This window comes from Polistes dominula, unplaced genomic scaffold (assembly GCF_049000335.1).
Source record: "Polistes dominula isolate Pdom_NZ unplaced genomic scaffold, Pdom_raw_medaka contig_80, whole genome shotgun sequence".
Taxonomy (NCBI): Eukaryota; Metazoa; Arthropoda; class Insecta; order Hymenoptera; family Vespidae; genus Polistes; species Polistes dominula.
Genome location: NW_028301111.1, coordinates 1,653,090 through 1,673,003, shown reverse-complemented (window position 1 = coordinate 1,673,003; position 19,914 = coordinate 1,653,090). Strand labels below are relative to the sequence as shown.

The following is a 19,914-nucleotide window of genomic DNA, read 5'->3' as shown; positions in this document are numbered from 1 at the left end:
TTAGAAAGTTTGTATAAATATTGGATTGAATTTCAAAAAAATAATAATAATATTATGTTTATAATGGCCTAAATATTATCTTGCTACATTGTTTCATGATTACTCATATATAAAGTAGCCATAGAATTTCGAATGATTCTCCAGATGGCGTTAGTTGTCCGGGTGTGGTGAATAAACTGCAGTGACGAGTGACGTGAGTCATAGTACTACACGAAAGTCTCTTTGTGGTGTTTCTTTCTTGTTTAAATTCGTATTTTTGTATCAGGTGAGTTTTAAAATATTCCTCATATATTTTAAGTAAATTAAAAATTCATCTTATAAAACAATATAAACGTATGATTTATATTTGATATTACAAAATGTACGTTAAATTTGTATCTACATTTCGTACAGCCATTATTGTTTCGTGACACATACGATGTTTTTAACTTTCGTACAAATTATCGATTAAATTATAATAATTTCATTAATAAATTATATAAAAAAAAATAAATCTGTGATGTATCATTATATTGGAATTAATATTTTAATGTCCAATATTTGAATTGTTCGATTAATATCAAATTTAATGTCAGATTTGGAATGGATGAGAACGACAGTACAGTGCAGTATATAGCAAAATAAGAACCAGATGCATAAATTAGATTAACCATTTAAAATAAGATTAAGAAAGTAATTAAATTACGAGTACAATAATTTAATTTTACAAATATTTTGTTGTTAAATAAACTAACGATTATTTTGAATAATTTGATACAAATTTGATTCAAATGATTTAACAAAAATTACTTTGTTTTACAGTTATAATTTTGTAAAACCCGCGCTACGCCATTTTGTTTTTTTTAACACATTAAATTTAAATTTTACAAGTGTGTGTAAGTAATGGTTGGATAAAAATAAATATTCGTAGTGTTCCTTTCATCGTGAATAATAAAGTGAGTCAAGTTAGAGATTTTGTTGAAAAACAAAAAAACAAAAAAGAAAAATGGTAAGTTAATGTCCTCGTAATCGTGTGCTCGTGTTAGTCATATTATTTTTATCCTAATTTCGTCTACGTCCAAATATTTTCATTTAATTATCCAAAAATAAACGATGTGGATGACGATAATAGTATCATGGCAAAGTTACATGATAAATAGAACAAATTTACATTAACCATAGAGAAGATAATATATCAAATTAAATACTTATAGATTAATTATTAATAATTATATAATATGTTTATATAAATTTAATTATTTATTTTTACAGCCAGTCAACATGTCTGCCCGTAAAACAGCAGGTCGTCGTGCAACCACGAAAAAACGTGCACAACGTGCCACGTCAAATGTTTTTGCAATGTTTGACCAAGCACAAATTGCAGAATTCAAAGAAGCATTTAACATGATTGACCAGAACCATGATGGTTTCATAGATAAAGAAGATCTTCACGATATGCTTGCATCTCTTGGTAAATAAATAAATAAATAATACATATGTACAAGTAAATACATAAACTAATGAATTATATTATATATGTTATAGGAAAGAATCCTACTGATGAATATTTAGAAGCTATGATGAATGAAGCACTTGGTCCTATTAATTTTACAATGTTTCTAACCTTATTTGGTGAAAGACTTCAAGGTACAGATCCTGAAGATGTTATCAAAAATGCATTTGGTTGTTTTGATGAAGAAAACACTGGTCATATAAATGAAGAACGTTTGCGTGAACTTTTGACGACAATGGGTGACAGGTAATTTTCTGAAAATAATTCTTCAATTTGTAACATGTATAAATACTGTAATTATATATTTTCTTTACTTATAGATTCACCGATGATGATGTTGATGAAATGTACCGTGAAGCACCCATCAAAGGATCAATGTTTGATTATTTAGAATTCACACGAATTTTAAAACATGGAGCTAAAGATAAAGACGAACAGTGAGCATTTATATAATCCTTGGTATTTCTGTACATCAGGACCTGTCTCTCTTCTATCATAAAAAAGAAAAAGTATTAAGTTCTATCTTATTTCTATTTTCACAAAGTATGATGTTTAATACATTTATTTATAAAAAAAAAAAAAAACATTTTGACATTTGAAACAAATCTTTAGTTTTTAGTAATACAGTTTTTATCCATAACCATGATATATCTATATTATTCTATTTAATTTATGCCATGTTGTTTTTAATATATATATAATATTAGAAAAAGTATATATGACGTTAAAACTTTGGTTATGGTATAGAAAAGAAAAAGGAGATGAATTCTGTGCATTATAAAAAAGGGGATCAGTAATATAAAAATTATTGAACTCTTTCACCACAATAAAGTGGTGTATATATTATAATATTAATAATAATAATAATAATAATAATTAAAACAACAAGGCGATAGATAGGAAATACATATTTAAGATATACTTACAATCTTGTAACTGTTGTAGATTTGGCATTTATATTTTAATATAATAATCCATTATGAATATGATTTAATGACGTTTGGACACTGCCCTTCATTTTAATTACTGAAACAATTCATTTAAACAACTTATATTCCTCTCAAGTGACATTTCCTATAATTTTCAAATATCAAAATTAATATGATATAAAATAGGTAATCTATTTTTATATAACAATAACTAATACATTTCTAAATTTTAATATCACATCAATATTAATCTAAATTAACCATTTCCTTTATCATAACCATATTATCCTATTCCAGATGAGAAAAGTAATCCTATCACCACTGTCCTTTCAAGAAAAGAAAAAGAATAAGAAGAAATTAAAATCAATCATAACCTATAAATCAAGAAAAAAGTAAAGAAATATAACTATAACACATGCAACGATATGACAGCAACGATTCGGCAAGTTTCGTACCCCCGAAAGCATTCGGCAGTGGTCGTAGTTCGTCTATCGTACTGCGCATGCGTCACCCCACTACCAAGAACGTGTACCGAACGGAGCTGCAGTATCACTTAAGTATTCGACGCGTTAGGATCGGTGTACTGTAACATTCTATATCTTTCTCTTCCTCTCACTCATTTTCAATGTTTTCCCCTACTCTATCTATCTATCTATCTCTTTCTCTCTTTCTCAATCTACCGCGCAACCACCTACTACCACTACTACTACTACTACGTCGCACGCGTCGTTCATCTATCTCTTTCTCGTTTTTATAGGTGCATCGTGTCATCTCCCTCCCTCCCTCCCTCACTCACTCACTCTCTCTCTCTCTCTCTCTCTTCGTATTGAAAATAAATAGGACGGTAGAAGAGAGAAGGACAGAAAGAATATACAGAAAAAGAGAGAGAGAGAGGAATAGTCGTGTGTCCGGCAGTTGCCCGGACGAAGGTTGCTCCTGCTGTTCCTGCTGTTCCTGTTGTTCCTGTTGTTAATTGTCTGTTCCTGTTCCTGATTGTTTTTTTGTAATATCACTACTACGTTTTTTAAAAACTTACACTCTTACTCATTTTTTATTTTGTTTTCATTATCTTACGTCATTTTACCTTCCCCTTCCTTCAATTTCAACCCCCTTGTCATACCTCATTCCTTTAAACATCAACCCGTTCATTCTGACGTTTTACCTGTAATACAACTACACTCCCTTCCATTATTTCTTCTCAAAAGTTTAATAATAATACGGAATTTGATAAAAAAAAATTCATTTATTTTGTTCTCACAGTGTTTTTGAAACTCTCGGTGTTCGTTAAAACGCAACATTGTTCAACATTGTTCTACTTGTCAACCAATCGTTTCGCGTGTTATCAATTTTTTGAACATAAATAAAGAGAGTGAAGAAAAAAGGGGGCTCATTTTGGAAGATATATTGGAAGTGTGTGTGAAAAATATAAAACGAATAGACAATAACAATGATGCAAGATTATTGTAAAAAGACTATTATTATTCATTTTGATTATTCATCTGACAACGTACGAACCAAATTATTTTTACAAATGTTCAATAATTATACTTTGAAAAAAATGTTTCCATTGGAAGAGTACGAACTAAGCTCGTAAAATAAATAAGTGACAACCCCCTACCCCCTACCCCCTACCCCTTAATCACGCGATTATATTATTATTATTAAAATATGTTATTTTTATTGTGTGGATAAAACGTAACTTTTTTTTTTGAGACTCCTGAAAGGTGTGGTGCTTTGATTATATATATATTGATATATATGTATGTATATATAATATATATATATATATATGTATATTACTTGGTTTGTGACGAGAAGAAGATAGAAGAGGACAAAAAATTGTACCTGTGCACGGCAGGTGATTCCAGTTAGTTCCTCATTTAAAGGGAGTGTACCTTCGTACGAAAAACTACACCCACCGAGAGTTGACCGGATCAGCTGTTCTCATCGGGTGACGGATTCTTCGATTTCTCCAGGTTAGCAACCAAATTTAATTATCTTTTTGTACACCTTTTTTTGTGTGTCTGTGTGTGTGTTTTTTCTCTTTCTTGTTTCAGTCAATTGATACACTTTAAATACTAGAACTATTGAAACTTGTTAGAATCAAGCATATATATTTATTATTATTATTATTATTATTGTCATTGTTATTTTGTTTTTTTTTTTTTAAATAAAATTGTATAAAATTGTGAATAATATTAGATTAATTTTTGAAATATTAAATTAATTTAAGAATAGTTCTAGTGTTAAGTTATCTATTTCAATCTTTAATAATAAATATAAATCTTATTTTTGTATATGTTTATTTATTGATATTATTTAAAATAATACAAATAACATATTAATTTTTATTTTTGCAAACTTATATGAGAAACAACGTAACATAGTGTTAAATTAATGTTTGTATTAATTATATTATTTGTATTAATATACAAAAAATAACTATATCAATCTTTAAAAGTATAGGTTTTATTTTTGTACATATTTATTTATTAATAATATTTATAATAATAAAAATCATATAATATTTTTCATTACAATGTAATACAATTTAATCAATAACAATATTATAATCATTTTATCTAATAATACAAAATTACATAATTAATTTTCATGTTTGCAAACATAAAAGAAACAACGTAACATTTTAGTGTTTTTTTATTTTTATTTTTATTTTTTTTTTAATTATCTTTTAAATTCTTATCGAGAGATAATTATTTAAATTAAAGGGAATGAAACAAAATGATTTTTACTATAATAATACGATACTTTAATATTTGAAAAAGAAAAAAAAACAATGTTATATATAATTATTGATTTTTATTCGTATATGTACATGTATGTGTGTTTTTTTTTTTTTTTGAATTAGGTATAAATATTTACGTTTGTAAGAGTTTATTATCATCGATGGTAAACGTTTTGATAACGATCGATAAGATCGATCGATCATCTTTCTAACGATAGGAATGAAACAACGATGGGTATTATTATTTTATTATTATAATAATAATTTGAAAAAAAAAATTAAAAAAAGCAGAATCATATTCATTATTATATATATTTTATTGTTATTTTTATTTATAAAAAAAGGTTGAGGAAAAATAAAAAAAATAAATCAACAAGCATATTATTTTATTTTTGTTTTAATTTAATTTAATTTTATTTTATTTTACAGAATAAATCATTAACATAGAATTTACTTTTATTATTATTTTATTGTTATCTTATTATTTTATTATTTTTCTATTATTATATTATTGAATATTATATATTTTATTATACTTTTTACTATTATTCTTATTTATTAAAAAAAGGTTCAGGAAAAAGAAAAAAATAAATCAACAAGCATATTATTATTATTTTTGTTTTAATTTAATTTAATTTTATTTTATTTTATTTTACAGAATAAATCATTAACATAGAATTTACTTTTATTATTATTATTATTATCTTATTATTTTATTTGTTTTTAATTTAATTTAATTTTATTTTATTTTACAGAATAAGCCATTAAAACAAACTTTACCTTTATTATTATTTTATTATTATTATCATATTATTTTATTATTTCACTATTATTATATTATTTATTATTATATATTTTATATTATACTTTTTATTATTATTTTTATTTATTAAAAAGAAATCATGTAAAGAACTGAATATAAATAAAGATAAATGAACAACCATATACATTTTATTTTATTTTATTTCATGAAATAAATTCATTATAACAAAATTAACATTTACTATTATTTTATTATTTCATTATTATTATTATTATTATTATTATTATTATTATTATATTTTTTAATAATTTTACTATTATTATATTATTTAATATTATATATATATATTTAATCATCCTTCCTGCTATTATTTTTATTTATCAAAATGAGGTCAAGTAAATAGAAAGAAGAAAAGTAAAGATAATTATACATATATAAAAAAATAATAATGATACTTACTACATATTAAAAAATAGTTATTATTAGTTAGTTTTATTAACATCATCGTAGATTTCTTTTGTCGTTGTTAAAAGCATAATGAAGGGGGCGGAGGTGTTCAGAGTACGATGCGACTTGATTGAATTTAATCATGTCTGGACTATATATCTAGGACACTACTCGATTTATATTAGACTGCTGTGTGACATTTATCGTTCCTACATCTGTAATACTTCTATACATCTATATATACATGTATATACGTTCATATGAGTATAATAATCATCACCAAAAAAAAAAAGAAAAAATACAAAAATACAAAAATAAAATAAAATAAAATTCAATATATTAAACCCTTCTGAAATATAAATGATTGATATATGATTGATTTTATACTTTGTGCATATTAATATGAATTTGTTTATACACACACACACACACACACACACACACACACATGGTTAAAAAAAATGTATAAAAAATAAAAATAAAATAAATAATGTAAATATTCAAACAAATGTATTGGTGGTGGTTTTTTTTATAATCTCAATGGGATTTTAAACGTAATATTTTGAGAACATAATAATCTCGTTATTTAGATTAGAAATGATTGATATGATTGATTTTATACTTTGTGCGAATTAATATGAATTTGTTTATATACAAACACACACACACACATGTTTAAAAAATGTATAAAAAATAAAAAAAAATAAAATAATGTAAATATTCGTAAAAATGTATTGGTGGTGGTTTTTTATATAATCTCCCAATGGGATTTTAAACGTGATATTTTGAGAACATAATAATCTCGTTATTTAGATTAGAAATATTTGTTCGATTATCATCTTTAATATTTTTATCTTTTTATCACGTATTATATGAGTCTTCCTTTTTATTTTTTTTTTTTTTTTTTTTTATCGATAATATAACATACATTTATCGTGTGTGTGTGTGTGTATTCAAGGTCTAATAAAAAAGGCAGATATATATTTTTTTTATTTACCAAATGGTATATTTTAAATTGACACGATAATTTCTTTTTTTTTGGGGGGGGGGGGGGAATTTAAAATTGATAAAATAATTAAAAAAAAAAAAAGAATAATGATAGAGATGATTTAAATTCGTGGCAAATTGGATTTTTTGTGTGTTTAAATTTGTACCTAAACTGAACGGAAACTTCAATTAAATGTTGCAACCTTCGACGTAATCTCAAAGAGTAAATCTGTTTTAATCTGTTTTTAAATAAAATCGTATCATCAAAGTTGTTTTTTAGTCTCCTTTTTTTTTGTATATATTTAATTTTGTTTAAATTATTTAAGAAAAATAATTACTTCTGTTAAATGTTGTAATATTAAATTTAATTGAGATTTGGTTTTTTTTTTTTTAATTTTTATATAAGATACATTGAAATAAAATCTAATAAAAAAGTAATTGGTCAGAATATATAAAATGTTGCATATTTATTGAATTGTCATTTAAATATTTACTTACAATATACAATGTGTGTTAAAAGTATTCGTACACCGATCAATTTGAAACAAAGTGTTGTTGTTCACAATAATGTGAAATTGTAGTTAATTGATTAATTTTTTTTATAAACAATGAATTTGTATATATTCTTAAAAATTTCTACAATAGATATAATCAATGAAATAATAATATTTTTTAATAAATTAAATATTGAGTTTATTTAAATAATTTGTTAGAATTATCAAATGTTGCATATATATTGCAACATTGATTATCTACTTTAAGTATATATAAATATATAAATATTCAGTATATATGTATATAAATAATAGGTCAGAATATATAAAATGTTGTATATTTATTGCATTGTTATTTAAATATTTACTTACAATATACAATGTGTGTTAAAAGTATTCGTACACCGATCAATTTGAAACAAAGTGTTGTTGTTCACAACAATGTTTTGAAATAGTAGTTTATTAATTAATTTTTAAACCATAAATTTGTACATATTCTTGAAAATTTCTACAATAGATATAATCAATGAAATAATAATATTTTTTAATAAATTAAATATTGAGTTTATATAAATAATTTGTTAGAATTATCAAATGTTGCATATATATTGCAACATTGATTATCTACTTTAAGTATATATAAATATATAAATATTCAGTATATATATATAAATAATAGGTCAGAATATATAAAATGTTGTATATTTATTGAATTGTTATTTAAATATCTATTTGTAATGTATATTGAGTATATATAAATAATTTGTCAGTAAGTTTAATCAAATGTTACATATATATATTGCATTGTCATTTATAGTCATATATTTATGTCATATATACAGTCTATATTTATTTTCAGTATATATTTATTTTCAGTATATATTTATTTTCAGTATATATTTATTTTCAGTATATATTTATTTTCAGTATATATTTTTGTATAGTACTTAAAAGTATTATTATTATTATTATTATTATTATTATTATTATTGGTCATCTCAATTATACAGAAAATATATCCCCATATACTTGACACAGTTATAAAAAAAAAAAAAAAATAATAACAATAATAATTAACAGTACAATTAACATTTTATCATCGGAATAATTTAACGAAAAAAAAAAGAAGAAAAAAAACATAAAATTTTTCTTTTATTACAAAAAAAAAAAAAATAAAAAAAAAATTGAATTGCAATTAAAATTGAATCGAACGCGTATTTATTTTTTTTCTTTCGTTTTTTTTTTATTCCCTCGAAACTTTTTTCTGCTTATTACTTGTTTATAAATATGTTGATAAATATTTAAATAAAAAGATTAAAAAAAAAAAAAAAGAAAATATTTGTAAAAAGAGAGAAAAAAAAGGGAAAGGGAATGAAGGTAATGAAGGTTTTTTTTATTTTTTTTTTTTATTACAATGAGAAATTTCATTGGCAACACTAAAGTTATCTCGTCAGTTTTCACTTTCTTCCGAGGTACCTCAGACCGGTTCGACGTTCAATCTCGCGTGTCCTGCTTTTTTTTTGTGTGTGTATGTTCTTTTTTCTTTCTCATTCGTCCCGATGTACCTTTGACAAGGATTTGCACTTTTTTTTTATTCATTTTTTTTTTTTTGTCATTTTTTCTTTTAAGGGAAACCCACGATACGCTAGATTTCATTTAACGAGTTTTAACCACTTTCACTTTCTTTTACATCTCTTCCTTAGAATGCAAAAGTTTATCAACAAATTTAGAAAAAAAAAAAAAAAACATGAAGAAGAAATAAAAAGAAGAAGAAGAAGAAGAAGAAGAAAAAAAAGATTTGTTCACTCGACTCTACTTTTTATTTTCCTCTTTTTAAAAATTTTTTAGATTGAATTTAAAAGAAAATCAAACAAATTAAATAAAAAGAAATAATATTTTTATTATTTTTTATTCGAATAATTGTACGTTTAAACGATTTGTTTTCAAGTTGAAAATTTTATTCCTGCTAGCGAGATTTAAAAAAAAAAAAAAAATTATTAATAATATAAAATTACAGTTGACACTTAAACAATTGATCAAATGTTCTCTTTCTCTCTCTCTCTCTCTCTCTTTTATAGTGTGTTTAAATTTTTATATAATTGAACAAAAGTTAATAAGAAATGTAAGTGTAAATATTTGATTATAATACATACATATAATTTTTCGTAGTTCACATAGTATATAAATAATTGAAATATGTTACACATTTTAAGTAAAATTCAATGAAATTAACAAATTCGTGGATTTGTAATTTGTAAACATTTGTAAAAGTACAAATTTGCAAAGGTACGGTAATTTGTAACAATACAAATTTTTAAATATAATTATATAAATATTTATATTAATTAATATTGTATGTGTGTAAATATATTTATTATTATTAATTAATTATAAAATAATATTTTTTAAAAAATATATTATTATATTTGAATGCACGTGTATCGTATGAGAAATCAGGTGAAAAATCATGGAAAATATAAAAAAAAAAGTATACTTCAGAAAAAAACACGAACACGAACATAAATACGAACACAAACACGAACCTATAAATACGAACACGAACACGAATACAAACACGAACACGAATACGAACACGAGCACAAATATGAACACGAATACGAACACGAGCACAAATATGAACACGAATACGAACAGGAACACGAACGTAAACATACAAACACATATGAACGTAGGATATACACACATACACGTACCTAAAGTTTACACATATGTATATACAAAGATTAGTCCGGGTTACCTGACCTGTTTCTTTTTTTGTGGAATCCTTTTTCTCACGACATTTTAATACTTGAAATTTCGGTGACAAGAAATAAAATAAAATAAAAATAAAAATAAAACAACTAGGTCACATTACGAATTAGATTATTCGACGTATTTTAATGTAACGTGTTTTACAATTATTTTACACACGCAATAAATAACTCGATTTGATTTTTTATTGTTGTTATTTTTATGTTTTTTTTTTTTTTTTTTTTTACATTGGTGAGTAAGAAATGTATACTAAATTTCATAGTATTTAATACTCTTGGTAAAAAGAAGCCCCGATGAGAGTTTACGACTGTGGTCTACCGTTTGACCTACATTACATTAAGGTAAACAACATATATATATATATATATATATATATATATATATATATATATATATATATATATATATATATATATATAATATTAGGATTTTTTTCGTTCTATATTTCTTTTTTTTTTACGCGATTTAGAACACCTTGAAATTAGTAAAAAAAAAAAAGAATAAAAAAATTAGTTTTTTTGTCTCACTCTTTCAAGACTCACGTAAAACGTAAAATGAATTCTATTCGATTATATTTTTATTCTGTTATTTTATTAAAATATTTCTTTTATTTTTTTTTTTTTTACTTTTCAATATTACAATATTACTCATTCGTTAGTTTATTATTTATTTATTTATTTATTTATTCGTATGATTTATATTGTTTTTTTTTAAGACAAATAGAAGAATACTATACACGTCATCATTTTTCTATTTCGAATATAATTAAAAAAAAAAAGAGAAGAAACACACGTGTAATGTAAAATATGACACGGTTATTATAATACTTTGGTGAATATTTGTAAAATGTGTAGAATACTTTTGCATTCATGAAAAATGAATAAACAGATAACACATTTGTAAGTATTGCATTCGTACTTCATTACACACCATTCTCTTTAAACAATAATCTATTCACGTATTATTTATGCGTATGTATGTATATATACATATATATATATATATATATATATATATGTACGTATGTATGTAATGTAATGTAATGTATGTGTATTTGTAATGTACGTAATATACTTATTCAATCGTTTGAATGGATATTAGTGAAGCCGATTACAACGTGACATTTTGCATCCATGCAAATAAGATTAGAAAAAAAAATGTATATTCAATCGATATAAGTAGTTACGGATAAATGTCGGATTTATCTTTCTCATTTATTTATGTAAATTATAAAATTAAATGTTAATACGAGAAATACAAATATAAAATAAAATAAAATAAAAGAGCAGTAAAAATTAGCAAATAGTTGGGCAATTTTTATAAAATTAAATGTTAATACAAAAAATTACAATAAAATAAAATAAAAGAGTAATAAAATAGCAAATTATAGGATAACTTTTATAAAATTAAATTTCAATGCAAGAAACAAAAAAAAATAAAATAAAATAAAATAGCAATAAGCTAGCAAATAGTTTGACAATTTTTATAAAATTAAATGTTGGTGCAAGAAATAAAAATAAAAATAAAATAACAAATATAAAATAGCAAATACTAGTTGGACAACTTTTTATAAAATTAAATGTTAATACAAGAAATAAAAAAATAAAATAGTAATAAGCTAGCAAATAGTTTGACAATTTTTATAAAATTAAATGTTGATGCAAGAAATAAAAAAAAATAAAAATAAAATAACAAATATAAAATAAAATAGCAATACACTTGCAAATTAATAGGCAACTTTTTACAAAATTAAATTTCAATGCAAGACAAAAAAAATAAAATAGCAACAAGCTAGCAAATAGTTTGACAATTTTTATAAAATTAAATGTTAATACAAAAAAAAAACAAAATAAAATAACAAATATAAATCAGCAAATAGTTGGACAATTTTTAAAAAAATTCAATGTTAATAAAAAAAAAAAAATAAAAAAAAATAAAAACTAAAAGAACACTAAAATGGCAAATTAGTTGAATCAACATTTTTCAAAAGAAGAAGAAAAAACAAACAAACAAAAGGTTTTGTTAAAATATTTTTTACACGCATAGATTCACATACATACACTTATATGAATAAAAACACATATACACATATATAATACATTCTTTTACAAGATTCATTTGGTGGTATTAGAAACAGGGTAGAAAAGAAGGGTTAAATAACACCGTAAATGGAACTGACCAACATTCTAGGCCAATTAGAGTCCAAGCCCAGGGACATTTCTAATACAAAGTAGGATTTCAGAATAGACCTGTTACTTACACATATATTTCTCTAGTATATGTCTCTCTATGTGTCTGTGTTTATGTGTCCAATAGAATTACGAATGAAAGAAAGACAGAGAAAGAGAACAAGAAAACACTACGTAATACTTTAATTTGCTTATGCGATTTTTTTTTCTACTGTGTTTCCATAGAATTCATTCGTGATTGCGTTTATACACAGTGGGTCATTGTTATAACGTGTTCAATGCACGAACGCGTGACTAACTTTAATCAACGTATATATATATATATATATATATATATATATATATGTGTATAAAATGTCGAAGACAAATATTAGCATAAATTAAATTTTTTTAGAATATATTTTTTATTTTTTTACTTTTTTAATTTTTTTCATAAAAAATTTCACCATTTTATTTTTTGACTATAATGACATATATATATCATTTTTTGTATACAATTTTTCTAAATTGTAATATGTATATAAATATAATAAATAAATGGCAAAGATTTTTTGTTTAAAAATAATTGTCAATTATCTTCAAAAAAAAAAAAAAAATAATAATAATACTTTACTTTAAAAGAATGTTAGGATTTATTTTAATATTATTTTTTCTATATTATTTAACCTTTGCTTACCACCCTTCCTGGAGTAACACGCTTACCACACCCGGGTCCTTTGGACCCAGGACGAGAAAACTCGTTATAAAAATGAAATTATTGCATAGATTTACTTCAACATTTTTTTTGACACTTCTTTAATACTTACTTAAAAAGACTATATAGGTTTTATAGCTTTAAATTAAATTTAAATATGTTGAAAAAATTGCCAAAGTTGTTGAACAATTGAGAACAATGACTGAAGTTGCAAAAAATTGTCTGGGAGGTTCCTTTGGACCAAGGGTGGTAAGCAAAGGTTAATATTTTCATTCATATTATCGTTGTTATTGTTTTACATATTAGTTAAATATATTTATTTAAAATAATTGTTTAAAATAATATGTTGAAGATAATTGTTAAACATATTTATTGTAATTATCTTTAAATTGTCTTCAAAACAAAATAATAATAATAATAATAATAATACTTTACATAAAAAATGTTAAATAATATCTTGAATATTTTCATTAAATTTATTAATCAATATTTATCTTTTTAAACAAACAAACAAACAAACAAACACTTACACATACACATACATATTATTTAATAATAAATGAAAAAAAAATCAAATAAAATGATAAATAAAATAACATACATAATTGCATATCAGTCAATCAATTTCAATTTGATTATTATTATTATTATTTTATTATTATTATTATTATTATTATTATTTTTATTATTTTTCTGCAATAGTTATTCGGGAAAAATAGTACAATAGGGTGAGTCAAATCGAAAATAGGTTTGTAGAAGATAAGAACTCAGTCTGGCATGTAACGAGTGGCACATGTCGCGTGTTCATCACGCGAACGAAATTATGGCACACGATCGGTTTCCTAGTCGGCAACTGTGCCACCTTTGCAAATAGGGGAACCAACGAACAAAACGTTCATTGCATACGAATTTATTCCTTTCTAGGGGTGGTTGACTATGTAGGGTGGGTTGGGGTGAGGTTACTATAACTCCCTTTTGGTGTTACGTCGTAAACAGAAACCCTTGATCGTATATCTCACACACACACACACACACACACAGATGTGTGTAAATTATACGTCAGATAAATTTTGTCAACGTCTTACTTTGCAAATGATTTGATGATAGATTGATTAACTCTTGTTATCTTCTTTGTTCTTTTTTGTTTGCTATTTGTATTATTCATTCTTCAAATATGACGTCATATAACTGAAATAATGTATCGATTGTAATAATACGGAATATCAGAAAGATGTTTTGAATATGAATAATGAATATTATTATTGTTACTGTTAATGGTTTGATTACAGTGGATGTATTTTATCTTGCTTTGTTTTGAAAAATTAATATTATATTTTAAATTATATATATAATATATATTTATTATATTTATGTATTAATATTATAATACATAACTAATACAATATATAATACAATATATTTAATATATTATTATTATAATATTTAATATAATATTAATTTTTTATAATTAATATTAATTTAATTTAATATTTAATATAATATTAATATTATATATTAATATTATAATACATAACTAATATAATATATAATACAATATATTTAATATAATATTATTATATATTTAATATAATATTATTATAATATTTAATATATTATTATTATAATTATAATATTTAATATAATACATAATTTATGTAATACATAATATACAAAAATTAAATATCTAATTTATATTATAATAAGTATTTTTTTTTTGCGACTGGCAGGATTCGAACCCACGATACCGCGGATATGAATCGGAGACTTTAACACCATGCCACAGATCACTGTATTATAATAAATATATATATATATATATATATATATATATATATAGATTACAATTTTGACAATTTGGTATTGATTTAATTTTGTTAATTATTTATAATATATAATTTATAATATATATGTATTATATATTATGTATTATATTAATTATAATACAATAATTAAATATCTAATTTATATTATAATAAATATATATATATATATATATATATATATAGATTACAATTTTGGCAATTAGATATTGACCAAATTTTGTTAATTATTTATAATATGTATATATAATTATTATATTTATTTTATTTAATATTATATATTTATAATAAAACATATCATTAGTATTTATATTTTAGTATTTAATTTATAATTATTACTATACTTATATATTATTATAATATATTATACATAATTTAATTTTTAATTACTACAATAATACAATAAAATAACATTTACAAAATATCTACACAGATTTGTTTTAATTTGTAATAATATTAATTATAAAACAGCAACATAAATTAAAGTATTTACATGAATAATATTAAATATAATTAACATACACATAATATACATTAAATAATTAAATTATATATTATAATATATAATAATGTGTTGTTAAGAAAATAATGAAAAGAAGATAAGATAAAAAAAAAATGCAAGACGAGAAATAGGTAAAAGGAAGATCGTCTGTTCAGTACGTTTGATGAACGTATCTAAAGGTCGTCCCTAGAGGGTAGTAAAAGTACTCGTACACCCCGAAGGGTAACCCTCGAAATGAGGGGAGAATCTGTCAGGAAGCTGGAGAATTCATCGAAATTGGACGCCAGAGCTTTTTGGCCTTATTCTCGATTCGGTTTCTATCCACAAAGGAACTTTGTGTGATTTATTTTCCAGTTTATATTCAGCCGTACCTAACTTTACGTTAAAATCACGTTAATATATAGTACAGGAATGATTAATAGATATTAATAATGAAAAGTTATATGTCAAAGAAATTTTCATTGAAAAATCTATGATTTAAACAATAAAAAAAAGAGAAATTTCTATTTGATTTAACAAATGTTTTTTTTCTTTTTAGATTTACATAGGTTATGTTCATTATTTTTGACTTATAAATATTGTTTGAATGAAGGATTGAATAGAAAGGGATGGGAATTAATTTTTAAGTATATTTCATTTATGTTAACTAAAAATACAAAAAATATATTTTTCTAGGATAATATTTAAATTTTATATATTCATAGAGTAATCAAATATGTAATTAGTCAAATTAGTTCTGTCTGTAAACATTTAGTGTTAAATCTTACCAAAAAATTAGAAAAACTTGTTTCTAATATTTATTATTGCAATATAGTTTCTAAATATATATACGATATTAATAATTTATTTATTTATTTATTTATATGTCACAGTTTTAATTTTTTATTTTTTAAAAACAATTATATTTACCTAGTAAAAACAAAATTAAATACCTCAATACGAAATTGTCAAAATTGTGATCAATATATGTATATATAATATATATTATAATATAAAACTTAATATTATTATTATATAAATTATATATTATATATTTTTTTAAATATTTTTATATATTTATATAATTATAATTATATATATAATATTTTATATTATTTAATTACAATTTATTTTTATTTTATATATATTTTAAATATATATATATATATATATTTAAATACATAATTAAATAAAAATAATAGACAAAAATCAGACCATTTTTATTTGTACAATTTAGAATTAATTTGACTTTATCCAACATAAAATTTTGCTTTAAAACCCCCATAAAATAACCATCAACATAATATATATATATATATATATTTGTACAATTTTATGTTTCCTTTTCTGTTTCTTACATACACTTATCTACCAACATATTTAGGTTTATTGGTTGAATTATTATTATACACACATATATACATGTACACATATATAATTCGTCGATTAGGCTAATTTTAGAGGGACGCAATGGGTACATTCACACACATATACACACACATTCTTTCTCTCTCTCTCTCTCTCTCTCTCTTTCTCTCGAAACGCACTTCTCTTGCATGGGATGAAAATTTAATCCATCGTGGCCTTCGATGGCGCCGACGATCGATTGTAAAAACACGGTGAGAGTAAAAGGGGGGAAAAAAGGGGGAGAAGAAGGAGGTGGAGGAAGGGTGGTGTGAGGAGGGTGGTGTGAGGAGGGTGGGTGGTGGGTGGATGTTAGTGCGTCTGAGTTGCGTCGTTGTAAAGTTGTTTGTTCGTCGTTGTACTTATATACTTCTGCAATTGTAAAGAATAAATATAGTATGAGTTTAATACATGTTAAATAATATGTGAGCATAATTACGAAAATGATCTAACATAAGGTCATATAAATCTTGTTTCGACATATTTAAAAGATTATATTATTTAAACACTATAATGAATTTTATGAAATGTTTAAAAATAACAAACATTTAACTAATGAGTCATTTTTCATAGTATTATAAATATTATATTAAATTAATTTAGTTTAGAAATAATATATATATATATATATATATATATATATATATATATATATATATATATATAGTAAATGAAGAAATGACAAATTAATTTTCTATTATTATTTAACTTTGTAAGATTATTTTTATAATTATATCTTTTATTTTGAGATATTTAAAAAGATTACAATTTTTGAACACTCTAAATGTGAATTTTATATAATTTTAATGACAAACACTCTTTAACAGTTTATTTTGTATAATATCATTAAAAATTACATTGAATTACTTTAGTTTCAAATAAAATACTGTTTACTAAATAACTGATTAATTTATTTTGATTTTAATTTTTAATTATTGTTAGACTAATTTCATAATTATATATTCTTTGTTTAGAGATACTTAAAAGAGTATATTTGAACACTATAATTAATTCTATATATAATATTGTAATAACAAACATTATTTAACAGTTGTTGTCAATTGACAATTGTTTATCTAATAAAAAAAATAATATAAATACTTCAACAATACAAATTGTAAGAAATTTAATTAACTCAAAAATGTGTTATTGAATTAAATTAAATTAAATTAAATTAACCTTTGCTTACCATCCTTCCTAGAGTAACACGCTTACCACACCCGGGTCCTTTAGACCCAGGACGAGAAAACTCGTTATAAAAAAAAACTATTGCATAGATTTACTTCAACATTTTTTTTGACACTTCTTTAATACTTACTTAAAAAGACTATATAGGTTTTATAGCTTTAAATTAAATTTCAATATGTTGGAAAAATGACCAAAGTTGAACTATTGAGAAAAATGACTCAAGTTGCAAAAAAAGGTCTGGGTCCTTTGGACACAAGTGTGGTAAGCAAAGGTTAAATTAGAAAATAAGAACAGAAATATGAAATAAAAAAAGATATATCAAATTATCATTAAAAATAATACACTTATTTAAATATTCTAAACGATAATAATAATAATATTAATAATATTTGTATAATTTCAATGGTAAAAAAGAAACTCAACATTTGTCCTAGTTTACATGAAACAAAAGGGAAGAAATCTAAAAGATATTACTTGGAAAGACTTAATTTTACTTCGTAGAAAATTGTCTTTAACGAAGAAAGTAAAGAAAGTAAAGAAAGAAAAGAAATAAAAAGAAAAGAAAAAAACAACAACATGTCAGAAAAAGATGCAGTACTTCATTCTTAATTACTATGCACCAGAATTAATTACTATATCTTCTTTTTAAGTTAAGAAAGAGTTGTCTCCTTTTTATTCATTAAAATAAATGAAATATTCCACTCCCTTCTCTTCCAAAAAAAAAATAAAAAGATAATACGTGCGTGAGATAGGAAAATGGAACTGAAATGTTGCTATTCTTACGAGTATAAGATAAAAAATAATGGCAAACATAAAGAATTGGCAAAAAAACAAGAAGAAGAAAAATTCCCTTATCGTCGTTCTATTTGTTTGTATCTGAAACGCAAACGTGCCAGTTAAAAATTCGGGTCACCCGGTATATAGGACGAGACCTGATTCAGAATTTTTTTGGAAACGTTTCCAGGATGATGATAGTCTAGACTATTATTTATTACTACTACTGTTACTATTACTACGATTAGTACGAATACAAGAAGAAAGATAAAATAAAATAGAAAGAAACAAATGTAGGTTCTTATAACCTCAAAAAAAAAAAAAAATGCGTTTTAGCTAAAAAAGTAGGTCTTGCAATCATGGATTTTGGTCAAATTTTATAGGAAAATAGATTTTGCTTCCATGTTTATGAATATATGTGGTTATAGGGGCTTCTACTCAATAATTTTTTACATATTTGCAATTAAAGATGATAAATAAAGATGCTGTTTAATCCTGAAATTCATTTCTCAATTCTCAATTCTATATTCACAAATTCAAAAATACAATATTAAAAAATAATATTTATACGATATTAAAAATATAATATTTATACAATATTAGAAATATAATATTTATACAATATTTGAAATATAATATTTATACAATATTTGAAATATAATATTTATACAATATTGGAAAAATAATATTTATGCAATATGATAAATATAATATTTATACAATATTGGAAAAAT

At 22.7% G+C, this 19,914-nt stretch overlaps 2 protein-coding genes and 1 long non-coding RNA gene across 8 annotated transcripts in view; 2 read left to right on the top strand and 1 right to left on the bottom strand.

Moving 5' to 3' along the window:
* Positions 1–128: 128 nt before the first annotated feature.
* Positions 129–2,481, top strand: sqh (myosin regulatory light chain sqh). Of its 2 annotated transcripts, none has more exons than XM_015330893.2 (4): positions 129–265; positions 1,252–1,450; positions 1,525–1,738; positions 1,813–2,481. In XM_015330893.2, the coding sequence occupies exons 2-4, from the start codon at positions 1,261–1,263 to the stop codon at positions 1,931–1,933; spliced, it is 525 nt and encodes a 174-aa protein (XP_015186379.1). In that variant the 5' UTR covers positions 129–265; positions 1,252–1,260; the 3' UTR covers positions 1,934–2,481. The 2 variants fall into 2 exon arrangements, with proteins under 2 accessions (XP_015186379.1, XP_089032867.1); XM_089176741.1 differs by lacking the exon at positions 129–265 and adding an exon at positions 400–988.
* Positions 1,609–2,869, bottom strand: LOC107071690 (uncharacterized). 2 transcript variants are annotated; one of them, XR_001476484.2, is made up of 4 exons: positions 2,683–2,869; positions 2,419–2,566; positions 1,819–1,982; positions 1,609–1,746 (listed from the first exon to the last, which is right to left on the bottom strand). It is a non-coding gene; the product is annotated as an uncharacterized LOC107071690 (long non-coding RNA). The 2 variants fall into 2 exon arrangements; XR_001476483.2 differs by having other exon boundaries at positions 2,419–2,518.
* A 42-nt stretch (positions 2,870–2,911) lies between these two features.
* Positions 2,912–19,914, top strand: part of LOC107071687 (uncharacterized) — a 122,593-nt gene continuing 105,590 nt past the window's right edge. Inside the window, exons 1-2 of one of the 4 annotated variants that reach the window (XM_089176739.1) lie at positions 2,912–3,001; positions 3,682–4,397. The gene's annotated coding sequence lies outside the window, so the exon portion shown is untranslated. Of the gene's footprint in view, positions 3,002–3,230; positions 4,398–19,914 lie in introns of those variants that run through there. The other 3 variants (XM_089176740.1, XM_089176738.1, XM_089176737.1) reach the window with 3 other exon arrangements.